Source organism: Thunnus maccoyii, chromosome 15, assembly GCF_910596095.1.
Source record: "Thunnus maccoyii chromosome 15, fThuMac1.1, whole genome shotgun sequence".
NCBI classification, from domain to species: domain Eukaryota; kingdom Metazoa; phylum Chordata; class Actinopteri; order Scombriformes; family Scombridae; genus Thunnus; species Thunnus maccoyii.
The window spans coordinates 16,515,891-16,535,991 of record NC_056547.1 but is presented as its reverse complement, the minus strand read 5'-3'; the positions used below and the strand labels follow the sequence as shown (position 1 = coordinate 16,535,991).

General features: G+C 40.9%; 1 protein-coding gene across 2 annotated transcripts in view; it reads right to left on the bottom strand.

Annotated features, from left to right (window-relative positions):
- ripor2 (RHO family interacting cell polarization regulator 2) overlaps window positions 1–19,839 on the bottom strand; it is a 65,108-nt gene extending 45,269 nt beyond the window's left edge. Inside the window, exon 1 of one of the 2 annotated variants that reach the window (XM_042434574.1) lies at window positions 19,402–19,839. In XM_042434574.1, the coding sequence (XP_042290508.1) occupies window positions 19,402–19,480 (79 nt within the window). In that variant the 5' untranslated portion in view covers window positions 19,481–19,839. Of the gene's footprint in view, window positions 1–3,648; window positions 3,961–19,401 lie in introns of those variants that run through there. The other variant, XM_042434576.1, reaches the window with a different exon arrangement.
- Between the last annotated feature and the right edge of the window lie 262 nt (window positions 19,840–20,101).

Sequence of the window (20,101 nt, the reverse complement as noted above, 5' to 3'; positions counted from 1 at the left end):
CGTCTCCACTGTCCCAGTCAACCCTCCACTCCCTGCCTCTGCCCCTCCCTCCACATACCACTTAACCCCAGTGTAACACCCTACAACCCACCTTCTTGACACCAGAAATTCCCCAACACACACAAAATACCTCCCACCCCCCTCTGAGGAAGCAGTGATTGTAATGTAGGACATGTTGGGACAGGGCAGCAAGGCCACACAGTCATCTTGAGAGCAGATAACCTCTGAGTCAGAGCAGACGGGACTGTGTTGTCACTGAACCACAATCTAAATGATAGTTTGTTGCTGCATGTGATGAATCACAAAAAGACTTGTTAAAACAGTAGAAAGGTGTGAAAGGTTTGCAAATATTCTGTTTCTACAATAATGCTGGTTTGTATCCACCGTGACAGATGTATCAAAACCACTGTCTTCTATATCGGTGAACAGAATGACCCAATTTCCCCGCAGGGAACATTAAAGTTTCATCAAAGAGCCAGAACAAAATCAACCTCTCGCTTGCCGGCTGCCAGTTATGAGTTATATCAAAGCAGCTTCCCAGACGCAGACTGAGGGTCGAGTTAAATTTGGAGCCTGGATCATGGAAACTCAGCTGGAGATTTGACTTTCTTATTTAAGTCATCTTTATCATTAAACTCTCACAGTGCATCCAGAGCAGTTAAAGCCTCCTCCAAGGCTTCAGACAAGAGTGAAATCATTTCTTTCACTACATCCCGGCGGAGCCCTCTAAGTTTCTGCAGCCTACACGCCTTATGAAATAACTATCAGCTGTGAAAACTTTAAGGAGACACTCCTCCTGTAAGAATGCAAGGCCTACGTTTTTGCCCCACCGAAAAAACAACATAAATATTCTCACAGATGGAAAGACATATGTATGTGGATACACACACCCACCCACACACATACATACTGACGTAGGCAATATTCCCGAGAACAGTGGGTGTTCCTGAGGGAAGCAAAAGGTCAAGTACTCCACGTGTGAGACATCGATGGACAATAAAGCACTAAAACACTTATGATGGCTACTAGCACAATGCTCCTCCAGCTTTAGGTTTGTCGTTTACATAACCTTTAAGGATAGGTTCACAGTTTTTCCAAGTCTGTCCTAAAACAATAGTCAGGGGCCCATATGAACACTGACACACGTTCTTCTTGCTGGAATCATTCCTCCTGTTGTTACTTCACAAATGCACTTACGATGTAAGTGATGGAAGCCAAAATCCAAAGTCCTCCTCCTGTGCAAAAATGTGTTCAAAGGTTTATTCAAAAGATAATATGACGCTACTATCCTGTCCGTCGAGACAAAAAGAGGGATTTTTTTACTAAAAAGGCTGAAACTGTGGAAGATATCCACTTTATCTGACTTACTCAGACAGCTGAAGCCTCATATTATCTTCAGATAAACTTTTAAATGCATTTTTGCTTGTGGATCATGGATTTTGTCCCTCATCGCTTACGTTGTAAGCGCATTTGGAGTGAATCTGAACAGGAGGAATGATTACAGCGAGAAAACCTGCTTAAATGTTCATTTGGGAACCTCACTATCTTTTTAAGACAGGCAGAAATACAGAAAGAAAGATAGAAAACTGTGAACCTATTCTTTAATCCTCTAGTCTGCTGTCATTGAATTAGATGGGTGAGACGGCCAATGAGGTCACTCTAGAGCTGGAACTATCAATTAACCGATAAAATCATTTCTCATGCGCAAATGCCGCATTTTCTCTGGTGCAAGCTTCTCATACGTGAAGATTTGCTGCTTTTGTTTGTCTTATATGATGATAAAATAAATATTTTTAGGTTTTGGACTGTTGGTCAGACAAAACAAGACCTTTGATGACTTCACTTTGGACTCTGGGAAACTGTGATAGGCATTTTTTAGTATATATATTACGATAACTCGAGAAAATACTCAGCAGATTAAATCGATAATGAAAATATTTGTTTGTTGCAGCACAAGGTTACTCTACTCACAAGTGTTCAGGTGATGCTGGGATCCTTTAAAACCACATTCAGTTCACGTCATACTTGCAGTATTGTATTTAAGTAGTTTGGGGAAAAAACCCAACAAAACAACAAAAGCGTCTGAATTTCCTCCAAACCGCACAGTCATAATTTCTTTAATGAGGCTTTGGAGAGAAAGAGGAGGAAATCAGTGTGTGTGTGTGTATGTGTGTGTGCACACTTGTCCCTGCATGTGTGAGACAGAGAAAGTGAAAGACAGAGAGAGAGAGAGAGAGAGAGAGAGACAGAGAGAAGAAAGAAGCGGGGTGAGACTGAGGGAGCAGATGCAGGGAATGAAAAGCCGGCTGGGGTTGAGTAGAGAGAAGGTGAGGGAGAGCTTGTGTGAGAGTCTGGGAACAGACACTGGTCTAGCATCCCTGCAGCCCGTCTCGGCTTGGCACGAGCACACTACCCCCTCGTCTCCAGCCCCCTTCAAACAGCTTAACCATGGCCCAAACAGGCTGGCAGGGAAGCAAAGCACTTCCACTTAACCATATCAAAGTCAGCCTGGCGCTGCACAGAAAGAGCATTTAGCCCTGAAAACGCCTTTTTTTTTTTGAGCAGGCGGGGGAAAAGCCTCTCTGCAAGTTGCTCAGTTGTGCGGGTGCAAGATTTGTTTTGTTTTTATTTCCAAATGTATTAGATCTGGCCGACCTTGACAAATTACTGTCTTTGATCGGCATGGAAGACACACAGCTGAAAAGATAACATCCGCTCAGTCGGAGGAGATTTTAAAAGGCATTCACACTCTTCTCTGAGCAGGTAGGGGTGTTTTTAAAGTGATTTGCAGACCATCTGGCAGGTGGAAAGCTGCTAACCACTGTAAATATCTCCTAACAGAGCAGCAGAGCCTGCTCACTGCACAGACAGGCTGCTGTGTTTATCTGCTCTAGTTCAGCTGGCAGATCCACTGTGGGTTGTATCAGCGTACAATACATCACAAAAGACCAATGCCCTTTGACCCTCCCCAACAAACCTGAAGGGGCATTTTTAAAATCACTGGCCTACTTTTCTCATGTTTCACAGAGAGAGAGTGTGTGTGTGTGTATCTCTTGCTGTCTGTGTCATGAGGAAAAGTACACACCCACGGATACACACATAAACACAGTGACGGAAGCTTCACATGACGTTTCTCCAAATCAAACTTATTTCACATGTGTGCAGGAAACAAAAACCACCTCAAGGCCAAACATTACTCACAGCACATGATCTGTCACAGCCAGAAAACGGGAAAAAATAGACCAATCATGCAAAAGCATAAAGGGAGTGAAAGCATAAGAAAATTCGGTACAATTATATACAGCAAATAGCAGCATTACTAACAAAAATGATGTATGTTTTAACAAAAGCATGACCTCATGTAACTCATGATATTACTGAGTGACCCCGAGCAAAACGCAAAGTCAAAACGCAAGAGGGCAAACTCTACTCAGCAATAAAAATATATCTAATATTTGTGGTTCATGTGAGTTTATTCTCCTCGGAGTTGCATCCTCAGTTCACGCTATGATCCACTAACCTACTGCCCCGGAGAACAAGCCTTTCCCCAGTGTTTTTTTTCTGAATGAGCGCACCATATATAGACTTCTCACCACACAAGCCTGTTTTATTGTCCGCAAAGATGCACCGCATGATGCTTCCACTCACCTCTGCAAAACTTCACACAAGTGTCTCCTCAGCGGCGTCTCTGCTGCCCGTCTACCTGCGCCTCTCCATCCTTGCGTGTGAAGAGTGGGGGGCAACAAAAACAAAAAAAAGTGCGTTTTCGCTTTTTTTTTACGCACGGATCTCGCTGCTGTTCACGATGCAAATCAGAAGAAAGAAATCTCTCAGTCCCCAGTCCAGAGCGATAAATCAGTCGCCCCGATGAGTAATGGATGTTCGACGTTTGTTTCCCCCCCAAGATAAGAGGAGCAGCAGCCGCTGTGCAGAGCAAACACTGAGCCCCCTTCACACACATTCCTGTTTGTGTTTGCAGCGCCCCTCCTGAACAACGGAGAGCCAATGAGAGGCTGAGGATGTCACAAAGAGGGCGGGGTCAGTCTGTTTTAGTACCCCCCTACTTTCCCTCTGTGTGTGTATGTGTGTGTGTGTGTGTGTGAGAGAGAGAGAGAGAGAGAGATTGTGTGTGTGCGTGCGTGTGTGCGTGTGTGTGTGTGTGTGTGTGTAGATGAAGCATGAATCAAGCTTGGAGTGTGTCCGATCTCTTTCTCTTTGTCTGTCTGTCTCTGAAAATCACATCAAATGAGCTCTATTGAAGTGACTTTATTGCCAAAGCTAAATTGGATTTTATTATCATTATTACTTTTTTCATGCAAATGAACAAATCAATTCACTAAAATGTAATTATTTACATAATGGGGACCAAGGGCACCGGAAGCTCCTGCAGACCCCGCGCTGCTGTGGTCCTGCTTGACGCCCACACCTGCTATTATTATTATTAGTCATATTTCTATTATTATTATTATTATGATTGCTGTTATTATTGTGCTTCTCTGTGTCTCTCCTGTGTCTCCCCCCCTCTCCCTCCCCCTCCCTCTTTCTCTCTCTACAGAGGCTGGAGGGTACGTCAACAACGAATTTTATCCCCTGACTCACCTAACCATGATTTTGAAATAATCTTGTTTTATCTTGGCCTAAAACTGGTCAAATGTATCATATATCTATTTCAACTTGTTTTATTTATTGTACATTCACATGTTAATCAGTTATATAATATATAATGTGCCAATTTCTGTGAGTTCTAAGAAAAAACCTTAAATTAAAGACTTGTGAGGACATCTAAAATGTTAAATGTGCTGATTGTAGAATGTAAAAACTACTTCAGATGACTCAAACCCCCCGGAGCCAAAACTATTGGGGACATGACGTCTGTTTCCTCTACGCCCCTGCACACACACACACACACACTCACACACACACACACACATATATATATATATATTGTACATATATTGTATTGCCACAGGCATTAGCTGGTCCTTCCCTGCTCAACTGCAAACCAGACTGGCCTGCGGGGTGAATCCACGTCTGAGCACCAGATTGTACCAGCTGTCACCTTATGAACTGTCTCTAACATTTCTCTTCGCTTGCTGTTTTCTGGACAGCAGCTGATGCTTTTGCAGCCTTGTAAGGTTTAAATGTAGACTTTCCATGTTCACTTTCACAATAAACCCAACTTTTGCTGGGGAACAGTACAACCAGCGTCACTCTGCAAGCGTTCTACCAGAGCACAAAAAAAGTTTCACCTGTCCTTGTAAATGCATTGACAGGTTGGGAAAATGATGGTGTGATTATCTGTGATTACAGAGCTTAACAACAGGGACTTTTTCAAAATTACCTCTCCAATCCGTTTGCCTCAACTGGGTTTCCCGCGATTGCTTTTCCCTGGACAGCAAGCGACAAACAGATTGAATTACACAGAAGGGAACCATGAAAAAGACAAACACCTCCATCTTTAGGAACAACAAACAGCATGAAACACACAGGTGCTGCTATTTGAGGGCGGCGGGAAAATCCATTTCTGCAGGATGACTTGGTATTATGAAGAGTGACTCGTCTTGAAGTGCTCCTGCCAGCGTAATTGCCCTCCATAAGTGGATATGCTGTTCCGCTGAGTCCATACAAATCCAATTCAACTCGCCCTTCCAAGAAGCAAAGGGAGCAGAAAATGGCTTGTCCCTTTTAATCCATCAGTTTGATATTAGTAGAGGAAAGGATTTCATAATGACTCGTTGATATGATTAATTTTAAAGAGAAGGTTCGGGGATTTTTCATGCAGTCACCTCTGATCCTGCTTCCGGGTTTGACTATTGGCAAGTAAACTGACTTTGTAGCTAGAACTGCAACAATTAGTTGAATAATCGAGTCAATCAACAGATAATTAATCAGCAACTATTTTGATCATCAAATACTTGTTTTAGTTGTTTTTTAAAGAAAAATGTCAACTATTGTGCTGTTTTCTGCTTCTCTAATATGAGGATTTGAAGCTTTTGTGTGTCATACATGACAGTAAACTGAATATCTTTGGAGACATTAATATATAATGTGCATTTTTTAATGTCTTCTGACATTTTATTGACAAAATGACAGTTGCAGCACTATTTAGGGTGGCTGTGGCTCAGGATGTAGAGCCGGACGTCTACTGATCAGACGATCGGCAGTTCGATCCACCAGCTCCTCCAGTCTGCATGTCAAAGTGTTCTTGGGCAAGATATTGAACCCCAAACTGCTCCCGATGGCTGCGTGGAGTGACTGTGTGTGAATGTGCATTAGATTAGATCCTGATGAGCAGGTTGGCACCTTGCATGGCAGCCTCTGCCATCAGTGTATCAACATGTGTGTTAGTGGGTGAATGTTGACATGTACTGTAGGGCACTTTGAGTGGTTGGAAGAAAATAGAAAGGTGTTATTAAATGCAGTCCATTTACCATTTGTAGCGTCTTCCACACAAGAGTAATTATGTGCTTTGACAAAATGCTATGAGGAGGATATTCATACCTCCCAAAAACAATAAAGCTGTCTTCAGAAGATTGTTGGTTAGGCATCGATGATAGAGGCCGACAAAGGAAAATGAGCAGTGGTGGCTTCAGTGTAAGAAATTAAGCTGTTGTTGATACAAATAGTGGAAGAATGGATGGTGGACGAAGCTCCGTACTTAGGTTACACAATGTGAACTAAGCAAACTCTATCCATCGAGGTAGACCATGAGAAAAAGCCAGTAAGTGGACCTTATGTCACATAAGATTATTTTAAACTTTTAAGAGTGAAATGCCAAACTCAGTTAAGAAGAAACAACTGTGACAGTGAGAAAGCTGTCTTCAGAGGGTTGTTGCCAGAGAAAGGCTGTTAAAGAACATACAGTAAATGCTGAATTGGCAGCGATTGACTTGATGATGGCAAAGTGGCGAAAAGGATGGAAAGAGTCAAGAGGCAGTTAATGATGGAAAGAGAAGAAAGTCAAGAAAGAGAGGAATAAAACCAGAAACAGAGCAAGAGAAAGGACCATTAAAGAAAGGCAGAGAGATTCTACTTTTGAAGGTGTCTTCTTTCTTCACAGCCCCTTAAAGTTCAAAGATTTAGTAGCAGCAGCTCTGCATGTTCTGCTGTCAGTGAGCTTTCCCACCTGAGGCTGCCAAATACACTCAATCACACAACTCACCCAAACTGACCCCATACTAGTCCTTTTCTATACACGTCTAGCTTGCGTACTGTGACTCTGTTACATGTTCTTTGGGAAATCAGACATCAGTTGTAATGTCAAACTTATATTTCAACAAAATGTGAAACTACACTCAGTCTGCCACTCACTTTCCTCTGTGCATTTTCTTGTAAAACCCTGGGTACAACACGTTCAGAGAACTCTGTAGGGTTTCTATAAGCCCCTCAGCTAGCACTGACACACACACACGCACGCACATGCACACACCTCTCTCTTCCTCCTAGACTCTCAGCTGCTGAACAGCTCAGCCTGTAATTATGGCTGTCATCAACAGCCCCTGACTAGCAGCTATATTTACTGGAGAACCAGCACACACATACACAGTCCCTGCACACACACACACCAGCAAAGAGAAAATCATACACACATAGACCTACAACTACACACACGCACACGCACACACACACAAGCACGCACGCAGATATATAACCAGCTATTTATAGAGGTTGTCAGTCAGAATCAAAGCAACAGGTAATTTAATGTTGGGTTAATCTGCATCGTCGGCTCTAATCTTTGAAAGAATTTTCTCAGGAAGCATTCTGTAATATCACTTTGGCTCACATACAGTTTATTGTAATGTGCAAAGTAACACTGAAACACACATTAACCTTATGTTCAAATCATAACATAATTTAATGTCAGATCTGTATTGTGTGTCTTTCTTGTTGAAACATTTGGTTTTGCATTGTTGCATGTCCAAAGAAAAACCACAAAGATACACTTAAACTTGTCACCTTTTTTAGTGAATACTGATAATGTAATATTCAGTTATATAACAGCAATATATGTTGGAAAATTCAGTTTCTTATTGTAACTAAAAATACAAATCAGAAATTAAGAAAAGTACTAACTAACTCATTAATAACAGTATGTAACCTTAATCCAAGAACAAAGAGTCACAGATTATTTATCAAACCCCTCCCCCACTAACTCTAAAATGACTATGATAACATCGTACAGTGATGTAATTTCCACTCCAGAAATCCGGCTATTGATTTAAAAAAAGTGATAATTTCTGAGAGGATGGCTTCAACCTGGTTATGAGTGTCCCTGCTTTCTTTTACAGCCCCTCCTTAATTTATACTTAATTAAATGTAAAACTTAATTGAAATGTTCAAGCTGAGAGGATTAGTTGATTAACTGATTAGTTGATAAACAGAAACTATTCAGTAATTTTTCAAGCACAAATGCCAAACATGAGCTGGTTTCAGCTTCTTAAACGTGACGATTTGATGCTTTTCTTTGACATTAATGTTTGAATTGAATATCTTTGGGTTTTATATTGATATATTTTTAGCAGATAAATCTGTAATAAAATGCTCGTTAGTTGTAGTCCTACAAATGTCATTGGGTTTATATAAACAGTGTCTATGCAGGTATATGCCTGCAAGAGTGCACATGCATGAATGGACAGACATGTGAATACAGAAAGTATGAATGGAACAACTCCCACTGACCTCCCAGGAGTGCAGTCCCTTTCCTTCCATACCAGCCACGACCGCTGTTTGTCACTGAAATCAATCTCCTCCTCCACATGTAGCGTGGCATTGAGACAACTTCTGTCACACTATTTACCCCAAATACTCCTTTGTTTCATTCAGTTAAGCATTTATCCATACTGCTTCTCCTTTTCTTCATCTCCATCTCCAACAACTTCTAACGTCTGACCGTTAAAACCAGGATCAGAGATAGTCAGAGTGGCCACATAACTGAGAGGGCAGGAAGGTCAAGGCTAAGGGATGTACAGGCACAGCTGACAGTGTGTGTGTGTGTGTGTGTGTTTGTGTGTCAGAGTGAGAGTGTGTGGCACTAAAATATCAGGAAACACTGAGTGCCGCCTTTCCTCAGGTTACTAGTCCTATTAAGGATGACTCATTGTTGGACTTTCCCAGTTGTAAATGCCGAACTTGAATCCAAGTGAAATTCTGACATTGTCAAACTTTCTGTTTACAGCACATTCACTCAGAGAAACAACCATACATACATATTTTAACCGTACAGTATGTGCAGCTCTGAATGCAGAGGTGGGTCTGCCGTCTCGCAACATAACAAATACATTAAAAGCTTATATATCTGTTCACATTTGCATATTATTCTGTTCTCTGAGTCAGACACACAGGGGTGAGCCAATTATAGCCTGAACTGCCTTGTGGCAAGTCTCCATGCTGTGGCTGCTTTGGTCTGTAATGACAGGTTGCTTGTTGCAGGTAGAGTCTCTCCCCCGAGGGGCGTGGAGGCACAACACAGACCTGCAGACTGCAGGTGTGCGCCAATAATATCATCTCACCAGCCGCTACACACAGTAACTCCACAAAGAAAAAATATATGATATGGGATGTGATATTTGTTCAATTCCTTCCTTATTTACTGCTTTTTTAAAATAATTTCTGGCTAGCTAAACAATTTAAAACTGCACTAGTGAATATTTTTTAAACCAACGATGGCTCAACAGATGTACGGTCAAAGAGGTTTCCCATAGTGACAAACCATAGATGAGAACTGGATACAGCGTTGGAGGTGGGGCTCTGTTCATTCCTACGAAAGTTGCTCAGTGGCGCATGAAGCCAAAAAGGTTTGACTTCCGGGTATAAAATTACCTGGATCGTGTAGCCCATAGAGCTGGTGTGCCAGATACTTCCACCAGCTGAGACAGCTAACTTGAATGGGGTCAAAGTAATTCAATTGTGCAGCTCTTCTAGACTTTCCAAATTTTATTGGACCGAACGGATCAAATTCTGATAGTGAAACAATTCATTTCGCAAGGGTTGTGATGCCCCCAAAAAATAATCTGCTGATTTATAGACGTCTCTTTCACGTCTCTTGTAAGTCTTTGGGAAAAAGTCTTTTTGGGCCAGTGTGCATCACGGGACGGACGCAGAAGTTTAAATTCACATGGTTTGGCCACTATGTCAAATTTGTTTCAAAGCCCGATGCTGTTCCTGGGGGCTTGTGACAAACCCACAGATAATTATCAGACAGTCTCCCACTGCTCTACTAAGCTTTTTAGCCTCACTTAGCTGACTATTTTTGGTTCACAAACTTCTGCAATAGTTTTCAACAAAAAAGGTCTGACAAACCAACTGTAGGCTACCTGCCCAACAGCAGATAGAAAGTCGGCAGGTAGCTGATAAAGAAAGTCGAATATCTAGCAGCTGAAAAAGTTATCTTAGGAGTTGAAGACCAAATCAGAGTTAAAAGGAGAGTGAATGTGACTACCATCGTCAGGTGGCTAGAGAGATGACTCTAAATGAATGTTAATGTTGTTCTGTATCTGCTGGATGTGTAAATAAGCAACAGTTTGCTAACAAGTATGATATAACAAATTTATAACATGATAATATGTTGTATTTTCACCTTTTTCCTTTGCTCTCTATTGCCCAAAAATTAAAGAATGCAGGTTTAAATTCCAGGATAATTTTACAAAAAAAGTGGATGAATTTCAGCTATGATTTGGCAAAACTGTATTAAAATTGATTGCTGGACTCTTCTGAAGCATTTCACTGTCAAAAAGGCCATACTAGCACTAAGCACTATGTCAAAACATACAACCGTACTATAGCTGCAAAATATTTAGAAATACTTTATACTTTATCCCTCTATGAAGAGCCATGGGTGGTCTGTTACCTTTCATGTTTTAAACAGGGTTACCTCATTGTGAGAGAGGCTCCAAACCACTAAGTTTAAACCTCGCACGCCCAGTGTTGCCCACAGCACAGATTGTCATGGTAACCACATGGGAACTGTAAAAGAAAGGTTAGCAGTACAGTGAAACTGCCATCTAAGATATAAGCCACATGTAAACATCTGTAACCAAAAAACTGAGACAAGTTTAGACTTACAGCTGAGACATGTCTGCATAACAAAAAAGAAGAAAGATTTCTACTCTTGCATCATCTGTCTTACTGCACGTTGCACCATGAAAAAATTCACTTTAAGTCCCAAAATGCAAAGGGTGTTTTCCCCTCTTATAGTATTCCCTCTTATTCTTTCCCTCCTCTTTTGGTGAAAATTGCAGAAAATAATAATAGTTGAAGTGTTTTGATTAAAGTAGGTCAGTGGAGCCAACTGTCAAAAGCAGAAAGAGGGAGATGCGGAGCAATAATAAGCCAGCTACAGCAGGTCAGTGTCAGGAATCGCTCTGACCTGAGGGGCCACTGATGCACAAACTACAGTACTGTCATGTTAGTCTGTGTGCTGAATCGCCAGGGACAGAGACGACATCTGTGGCCAGACAGTGGAGGTGTATGTGTGGGTGGGCTGTCAGTGTGTTAATGTTCAGGACCGCAGACAATGCTTATGTGTGTATGAGGTTGCAGGGGAGTGGGTCAGAGCACGTGTGTGCGTGTTTTATAGTGGGGCAACTAGATCAAGACCGTTTTAGATCATTCTCCAACCTCTAGAAGTGACCTCTTTGGCTTTCATCCCGTCTTTCCTGTCCTACATGTCCACTGCAGCTCTGACATCAGATACGCCCTTCCACCGAATCACAGCATCACCCACAAAATGACCTCAACACCACTGACACCAACACCACTGGATAGTTACATTGGTGTCGCATGAAAGCTGAGCTCAAGTTGACAGACAGCAATAAACACTGACCGAATTATTTCCTGGCTAAACCACAACTCTCCGGAAACCACTGTTCAGCTGCAGTGAGACTTCATTAAGTTTGCTGTTATCACTGCATCAAATTGAAGCTGATAAAGAATACCAATGAAAAACATAAAGTCATTATCGGAAATACTGCTCCCTTTAAACTCTCTAAACTATGTGTTGGAGCTAGACAGTACCTAAAAAACAACAGTTTTTCCACATTAACCATTTTTTCCCCCCAGAAATATTCAAGTTTTCGTTCAATTGGGTTTTATAGTTGACAGTTATGCATCAACAAGACAAGCCTTATAGTGTTTAGTAAAATGTCCCACTGGTTGTTGCCATGAAATGAAGATGAAATGTGTGAAGTCCTCCCTAAGTTCTTATCACTACTTGCCAGTTTCAAACCAGTAATTTACTAAGTCAGGTTGCACTACTTAATGTCTTAGCTTGTTCAGACCTCAGTCATGTTTACAAGAAAACATAACCTTGTGCAATTAATAGCAATCAAATATGTAAAGTCACTGTAATGTAACTTGCAAAAATGACAGTTTTGGGGAACTAAATTATATGTCAAATTTAAATGTTGGTCGGTCATGGATAAATATGTGTATTTCAGAGTTCGCAGTGTTATGAATGAGGGAGAAATATCAGATTATAATAGCCTACATGTATTGTATTGTATGTCTATATTTTTTAAACTTGCTTTAAAATTATTTTATCATGTTGATCAATTGCTTTTATGCTGATGTTAAGCACCTTGAACTTCAATTGTGTATGAAAAGTGCTATACATATAAAATTGACTTGACTAAATAGTTGATCATTGAGATATTTATTTTTGTGAAATGCATTTTAAAATCTTTAAACCATTATTAAACAGAATTTGGATGAAGTGTAAGGTTGGCATATTTCATTACTTCTTTTACATTCAAATCTAAAGAGGTTATTAGCAAGCTAACGTTAGCTTAGTTGGTTCAGCTATGAAGCAGTTACATCTGGCAGTTACTGGGTGTAAATAATTAGTACAACTAATCTCTAAGAATTAATTTGAGGAGTGCAACCCATTTTAATTTTGTGATGCGTAAGTCTCCACTTATTTAACACTTACATTATAACTAGGTTATGATTAAACTAAAGAACAGCTGGTGTAACCACAGCTTTGTGTTTTGACTTTAGTTGGAGGATCATATGCTAACGTTAACTCTATGGGAAATTCTGAATACATTAACAAAAGACTATCAGAAGACATTTTTTAATATTTTCTTGTACCTCTTTATATAAACATTAAGCTGTTGGTTCTCTGTACAGATAAATCATTTCCCTCCCAGGTTCCCACTCACTGTGATCCTGAGCCTTAGTGGGCACCACATTGGCTCAGAGGAGGAGACAGTTTCCTGGTGTTTGCCACACAAGGCAAGTACAGACAAGAGACTGGGAGAGAAATGGATTTGTGAAATCCGAGCTGTCTTCTAGTGTTGCAGCCTTCACTGTGAACCCTGTATATCATGCTGAATGTATATGTTTGTGAGTGTTTATGTGGTGAAACAGGGGACACCAACGCCCCACCCATTGCACTCTCTGGGCAAGAGTTGAAAGCTTGCACTGCAAAAGTGAGCTAGATTTCATGTCATCAGCATGGTAATATAATTAGATCTCCTCAGAGCTCATTGTCTAAGTTGTGATTTGATAATGTACTGGTGATTACATAGACAAAGACATATTGTGATTGTGTGGCTGTAATGTACAAACATCCGACTTTATTATATCACACAGAGTTCTGCACTCCTGTAAAATAAGGGACTCCAAACCTTTTGCCACAAAAAACTTCAATATTAGATTTGCGCAGAAAATACAATCTTTTATATTTGATGGGTTCTTTGACTTGCCGGCTACAGCACTATGGCAGTCTGCAGAAAACCTATCTGGCCAACCCTTATTGGTGCCAGTCTTTTTTATTTGATAAAAAAAGTAGGAACGCCTGCACACTTATTCCAAGCCACAAAATGTAATTAAATAGAACAACGTTTCAATCCTACTCGGATCTTCGTCAGGTCAACCTGACCTGCAGGCGTTCCTACTTTTTTCATTGATGCTTTTTAATAGCCTTACACCTACGTGATGTGAGTGTAATCACTCTCCTTAAACTCTTTTTTTATTTAGAGATTTCTCTTACACTTTAACTGTTTCTGTTTCTTTAGCATGAGCATTTGGACATATAATACATAGATGCATGAATCAAATTATGCTCCAACATGTCAGATGTCAGTTAAATGTCTGTTAACTATAACCAATTAGTTAGCTAACCATCAACTGAACCTTTCAAGCTTCCTGTAATGTCACAGTATTTTAAATTATGTAGGCCACCAAGTAGTAAATGCTGGATAGGGTCATGTAATAACGGTTACCTTCTCTGCACTTTTTATAAAAGTTATTTTATTTGAAGAAAGTAGCTTGGCTAACGTTATTGCTAGCCAACATCATCCGTCATTTTGCATGTTTAACATTATACAAAATGTGGTGTATTTGGGTAACGCTGCTCAAAAACCACTTACAAAAAGACAGGCTATTTAACAAAGAGCTTGATAGCTATTAGCGAGAGGTTGACAAAACTAACTTTTCAGGTAATATGTGGCTTTTGTACATATTTGTATCTGTGTCCCCGTTTCTTAGATTACCAGAGGAATGCTGCTCTTCTGCTTCCACTCGTTGCGAGCTGAGGAGACACAAGTTCCTGTAGTAGAGACCTACATTTGGTGTTTATGACATGCCTGTCTCCCTTAAAATGCGCCTGCATGTTGTGTCATGCCTTTACATACTCTGGTTTATTTGTTCACCCCTTAAATCTCAGGTGTTGTTCATCTGAGAAGATTAAAGAAAAGCCCTTTGGCAAAGTCTGAGGCAAAGGCTTAAAGAGCACAGGTGACATCAAAGCTTTAACTCTATTCAGATCCCTTTATACCATTACATACACAAAGCCCTCCCCTCAGTATTTGTTTAACTGTAAATCTAAAAGTCATCTGGGTAATTTCAAAACTGATGTCCCTCCACATTTAATGGAAAACTCCTATAAAATCTGAGTGATTGATATGTCATTGTACCAGAAGGAGCCTTCAAGAACCCCACTAAAACAAACAAACAATAGCTGTTGAGCCCAGCAATTAGTGGTTTTGTTATGTAATTAGTAGTCAGGGGAGGAGTGGAACCGCATCCTATTGCACGAGGGACAACACAAAACATTCCCGCATCAGATCAGATAAACTTTTCCAGAACCAGCTAACTCTTTTACATGACAGATTCAGTTCAGTTTAACACGTGAAACTGCAAAGCACCAACATACAACACACCTACAAGACTCTCAAGACTGACAAGTCAAAGGAAGAGTTACTTCCTTCGTGTTTCTTGAACTTTATGCATGATTCAGGGAGGTGTGGAGCCTCCTAATAGCCAAGTCCTATATGGTGTTTCTAATCAAAGCATTTCCAGGAGCTCCTTGACTGAAAGCATCTCTTCATGCTCTCTGACCTGACCCAGTTAGTCAAACACTGGTTTATTTAGACACCAAACACCGACCCTCCATTCCAACCACGGCACCATCGATCTCATACTCAACTATATTTTTACTGTCATTAAATCCCTACTACTGCGGTTTTCCTTTGGGACACACTACTCACTTGTACTTTACTTTTGCACACTGTTGGCTACTCCGCTGTGAGCCACATGAGTAGACCAGCAGAGCAAAATCAGACTCTTTGAATTACTCATGAGGAGGAAGCAGTAGTTAAAGAAGCCATTGTGTTTATTTTGGTCTCAATGAGGCTGCTGTGCACTTTTACTGATATCTTTTTCTTTCATTTGGTGTTGCCCTTTTTTCTCAGAGAAATGTTTCAAGAGAGGGGGCCGAGCATGAGTGTGGTAAACTGTGATAACAAGGGAAGAAAGCAGAGTCGTGTTTGTGTTGAGCTGTGTGTAAAACCACTTAAGAGCTCTGAGTGTAGTTTTCTGTGAGCTCTGAATTGAATCGTTCAGGTCAGGTGGGTGTACATGCTGAGAGCCTAATGGGTGATCGTGAGGTGAACTGAGACTTACTGTATTTGCAGCACCGTCCCATCATCATCAAGTTGCATGTGTGACAGTTATTTATAGCTGCTTTTTTAAATGGAACATCAGTGTTTCTACTAAATGATACACTGTTAATTTTACTTACCATTAAATGCAATCCAAATTACAAAAAGTATATATTGTCATTTACTTCTAGCCAAGGAGATAACTTTTGTTTAATGCACTCAGATTTTGAGATATTTGTCTCTGAGATTTCTGCATCCTCCACACTATGGTGGAGGTGGTGGTTAATGAAATTTCATTTGGGAAGTGACAGCATTGAATTTTGACACTTTTTTCTTGAATTAAAAAAAAATAGCAGCATTTATTCTGGATGATCCTTAGACTTTACTGAGAGCAATTTTTATTGGAACTACTCTTTACCAAAGAAATGTGAAACCTGATGATTTTTCAAGTCTTTGTTTGTGGAAAGACATGTTATTGTTTCATTATTTAGATGTCAAATGAGATCCATTCGTCTCTATTCTGAAATCTACAAATGATATGTGGAAACCTGTGCAAATTAAGGTAGGGGAAGATGAGGGAGAAAATGTTTTTTCATAATTTGGGTGAAATGTCTCTTTAACCACCTGACCACCCTGGTATGTTCAGACCTTTGTGACAGTCAAATGTGTAAACACACACTATATGTGTGTGGGAACCAAATTCCTAAATACTGAGGGTGCAATTCGGTCAACGTCTTCCCCCAAATGTATTTATTTTAAAAAAGGCAACGTGCCCACTGTGAGTCCTTTTTCATGTTCCTGCAAAGCAACTTCTTTTTTCTTTGACCAAACAGAAGGAGTAATGAAGCGGGATTGAAGCTAAAACACGTCGTTCCTACTGAGTACAACTCACCAAGGCTTTTTGTTAATTCATACAACCTCAACTGGAGTCACTGGTTGTGTTAGTGAGGCAAGGGAGGGAGAAAGTATGCCTGTCTCTGTGTATCTGTACTCTTGTTCAGGCACTCTGACGTCTCTGCTGCTAGGCTAAAAGTAGAGCTCCTTTAGTGATAATGCAAGAAGAAGAAAAGAAGAGAGAATGACAAACTAGAATAGCTAAACCATATACAAACTATTGTCTCTGGGAATGAAGAGCTGACTGTAAAGACATCTGATTTCCCAACATTTTTAGCCACACTAGCAGCATGTCTCTATAGGAATGGCCACTTTGGTCCAGACTGAAATATCTCTGCAACACTGGATGGATTCCCACAAAATATTTCGTTGCACAGTTATTCTTGGTTGAAGCCCACTGACATTGGTGATCCCCTGATGTTTCCATTAGTTTCAGAACAACTAATGATGTTCCCACAGCTGTTCTTTGTGTTTATTGCTAATTTATCAAATGTAAGTAATAGTAAACATAGCAAACATTATATTTATTACGCAGTAGCGTGTTAGGACTGTCCTTGTGAGTCCAGCCTCAAAAAGCCACTAACATGGCCATAGACTGTTTGTATTGTTGATTTGCTTAAGACCCCTTAATACAAAGCCATATCTACTTGTGACCTCTTGTCATAGATCCATGAAATATAAAAGTGATTTCCTCCTCTCATGTGGTTTCATACAGATACATTTTAGAGGCCAGAAGAGCTAGAAATTATACAAAAATCTACACAAAACCATTCATTTGTGCATTTCCAACCCCAGTAATCATCTGGTGACACCTTAGATTCAGCTTGTGACCCCTTGTGCAGTCTGGACTCCTGGTTGGGAAGCACCACATTACACAGTTGCACAATCACACATCCCATACTTAACACTGAATCCATTCAACATTGAATTATAATTTTGTGGGTAAAGAAACTCAAAGATTTGCAAACCCAGTGCTAATGATGAAACTAATGATTAAGAAAGAAAATAGGCCAGTGGTGGCAAATTTGCATTCAGCACCAATATATTCAAAACAAAACACACAATGTAATTTCCATCTCTAATCCAAAGAGCTAATTAGAACAGAAAATATAAGTGATCCATATTCTGCAACCTTCAACTGCATCTATGAATAAACACATTGATGCCTGCTGGCCAACCTCTACATGAATCTACTTGCTGTGATTGGCTTGTTTTGTTGCGGAGAGAGTCATCTGGCTGCTGTGTACCTCCTGGCTGTGTTGTTCAAAGAGAACGTCACATTACCAACGGTGTTTTGCAGTCAGAAGTGGGTCAGTGGAGGCATTAACATACATTACACACCAAATGATGCAATATCTGGGAATATCAACCTGTTCACTGTCCACTTGTCATCAGTAGATCTGCTGCAGAACGCTTACAGCCTGCACGGAGCTTAAATATGTCTTCAGATATATAAAATATACGTCGGTGCTAATGTGCACAATGCAAGCAGTTGATGTGCAGTTAACATTAAAACAGTATATTTAGTGATTCTTTGAGCAAACTCAGAGTTTTAAAGATGCTACATAGCAGAATGCTTGTGTGTGTTGAAGAGAGTGTTTGTGAATCTGAGAAGAACAATTCACACTCAGGAGAAACTGTGAAATTGGTTAAAAATGAGGGTAATCGACCATTTTTGCCACTTGTGTGCATGTGTCTCAAAGGGGGGGAGGGGAGGGATTTTATCAGAGTTAAGTCAAAGGAGCTTTAAACACAGCGTGCATCGCATGATACATACAATGTGCACAGTGCGTCATGTTAAGCGCAGAGACAGTTTCTGAGGTACTATTATTTATAATGATTTGCTACAATCCTGTTCAGAGATTAATTTAAAAATGGCTGCACAAAATACACATTATTCTTTTATCAGGCAACCTGACAGCATTTTTCATCTTTTCTTCTAGTAATGAATAATCATCAGTCAGGTCCTGCGGTAATTCTGCTGTTCATCACTCTTCCAGGAACCAGCTGACCGTAGGTTATGATTACAGCTGCTTTTAGAATAACAAACACTCACACAAAGTACATGCTGGACAGATTTTCTTGTGGTGCATAATGCCTGGTTAAAAACATCTGCCTGTTATACAAGAACGCCCGCCCACACTGCAGAGGGCACGGCTCCTCTCAGCTCTCTAAAAAAGGGTAAAAGTTGAAAATCGATGAACCAACTCTGCACAGAGCTCCCTCAAAGGGGAACTGGAGACAAAAATGACATGAAGTTCTCATTATTGAAGGATTCATTACACTGACCAATTATTACAATTGCATGTAATAACTACTGCATGTGACTTCAACTACAGTAGTGGCAAACTGAATCTCTGCTGCAATTTTTGTGGTGATTTTTTAGCATTAGTGTCTGATATCAGAGACTACTCAGCCATGCCGCAAGAAACCTGACCTACACAGCTGAAAAAGTCCCTCTGGGCCACCCTGCAGGCATCACTTTTACCCTTTCTTTAACCCCGATCACAACCACAATTCACAAACCAACCAGTCTGACCTTGCTTTAATCGTCAAGCAGCCGGCGCGGCCCACCTGTTACCCACGTCTGTTTTCATACTTTACAACTGACCCTTGGCAAGCCTACCGTCCTCGTAGAAGACATCCTCCGCTTCTTCACGCATCATCTCATCCAGGTCATCCTCTGTAATGTCGGTCATAGCCATCACTATCCTCCTTCTTCTTCTCTCCCCCCTTCTCGTCTCCCTTGGCTGACTAATCGGAGCTTCAGAGAGGTTGACTGGGCTGTAAAATTGAATCAACTCCGGCTCGGCCTCTTCGCTTCAGGCGACAGTCCGATCACCGGCAGGCTCCTCGCTTGAGTAGGAGAGGACTGGGACTGAGCCGAGCTTCAGCTCCCTGCACGAGGATGTGTGTGTGAGTGTGTAAGTGCCAGGTGAGTGTGTGTGTGTGTGTGTGTGTGGGTGTGGGTGAGAGAGAGGACTCCCAGCGACCTTCACTAAGTTTCAGCAACAGTGCTGATTTCATAACATCCTGTGCAAAGCTGAAGTGAGAGTGTGCTGCTTGGAGAGCACTTGTATGAGTAAGTGTGCGCATGTGTGTGTGTGTACTGTACGGGGAGGGTCAGTGGTGTATGCATGTGTGTCTGCATGTGTGTGTGTGTCCATATGAACAGGATGGCTCTCTACAGTGAGTCAGCTCGAGTGGCTGGTGATTAACGGGAATATTTAGCTTTTGTATGTTGAGCCAGCAGGGACACGTAAAAAGGGTGTGAAAATGTGTGTGTATGTGTGTGTGTTTGTGTGTACGTGACATGGCATGTGAGA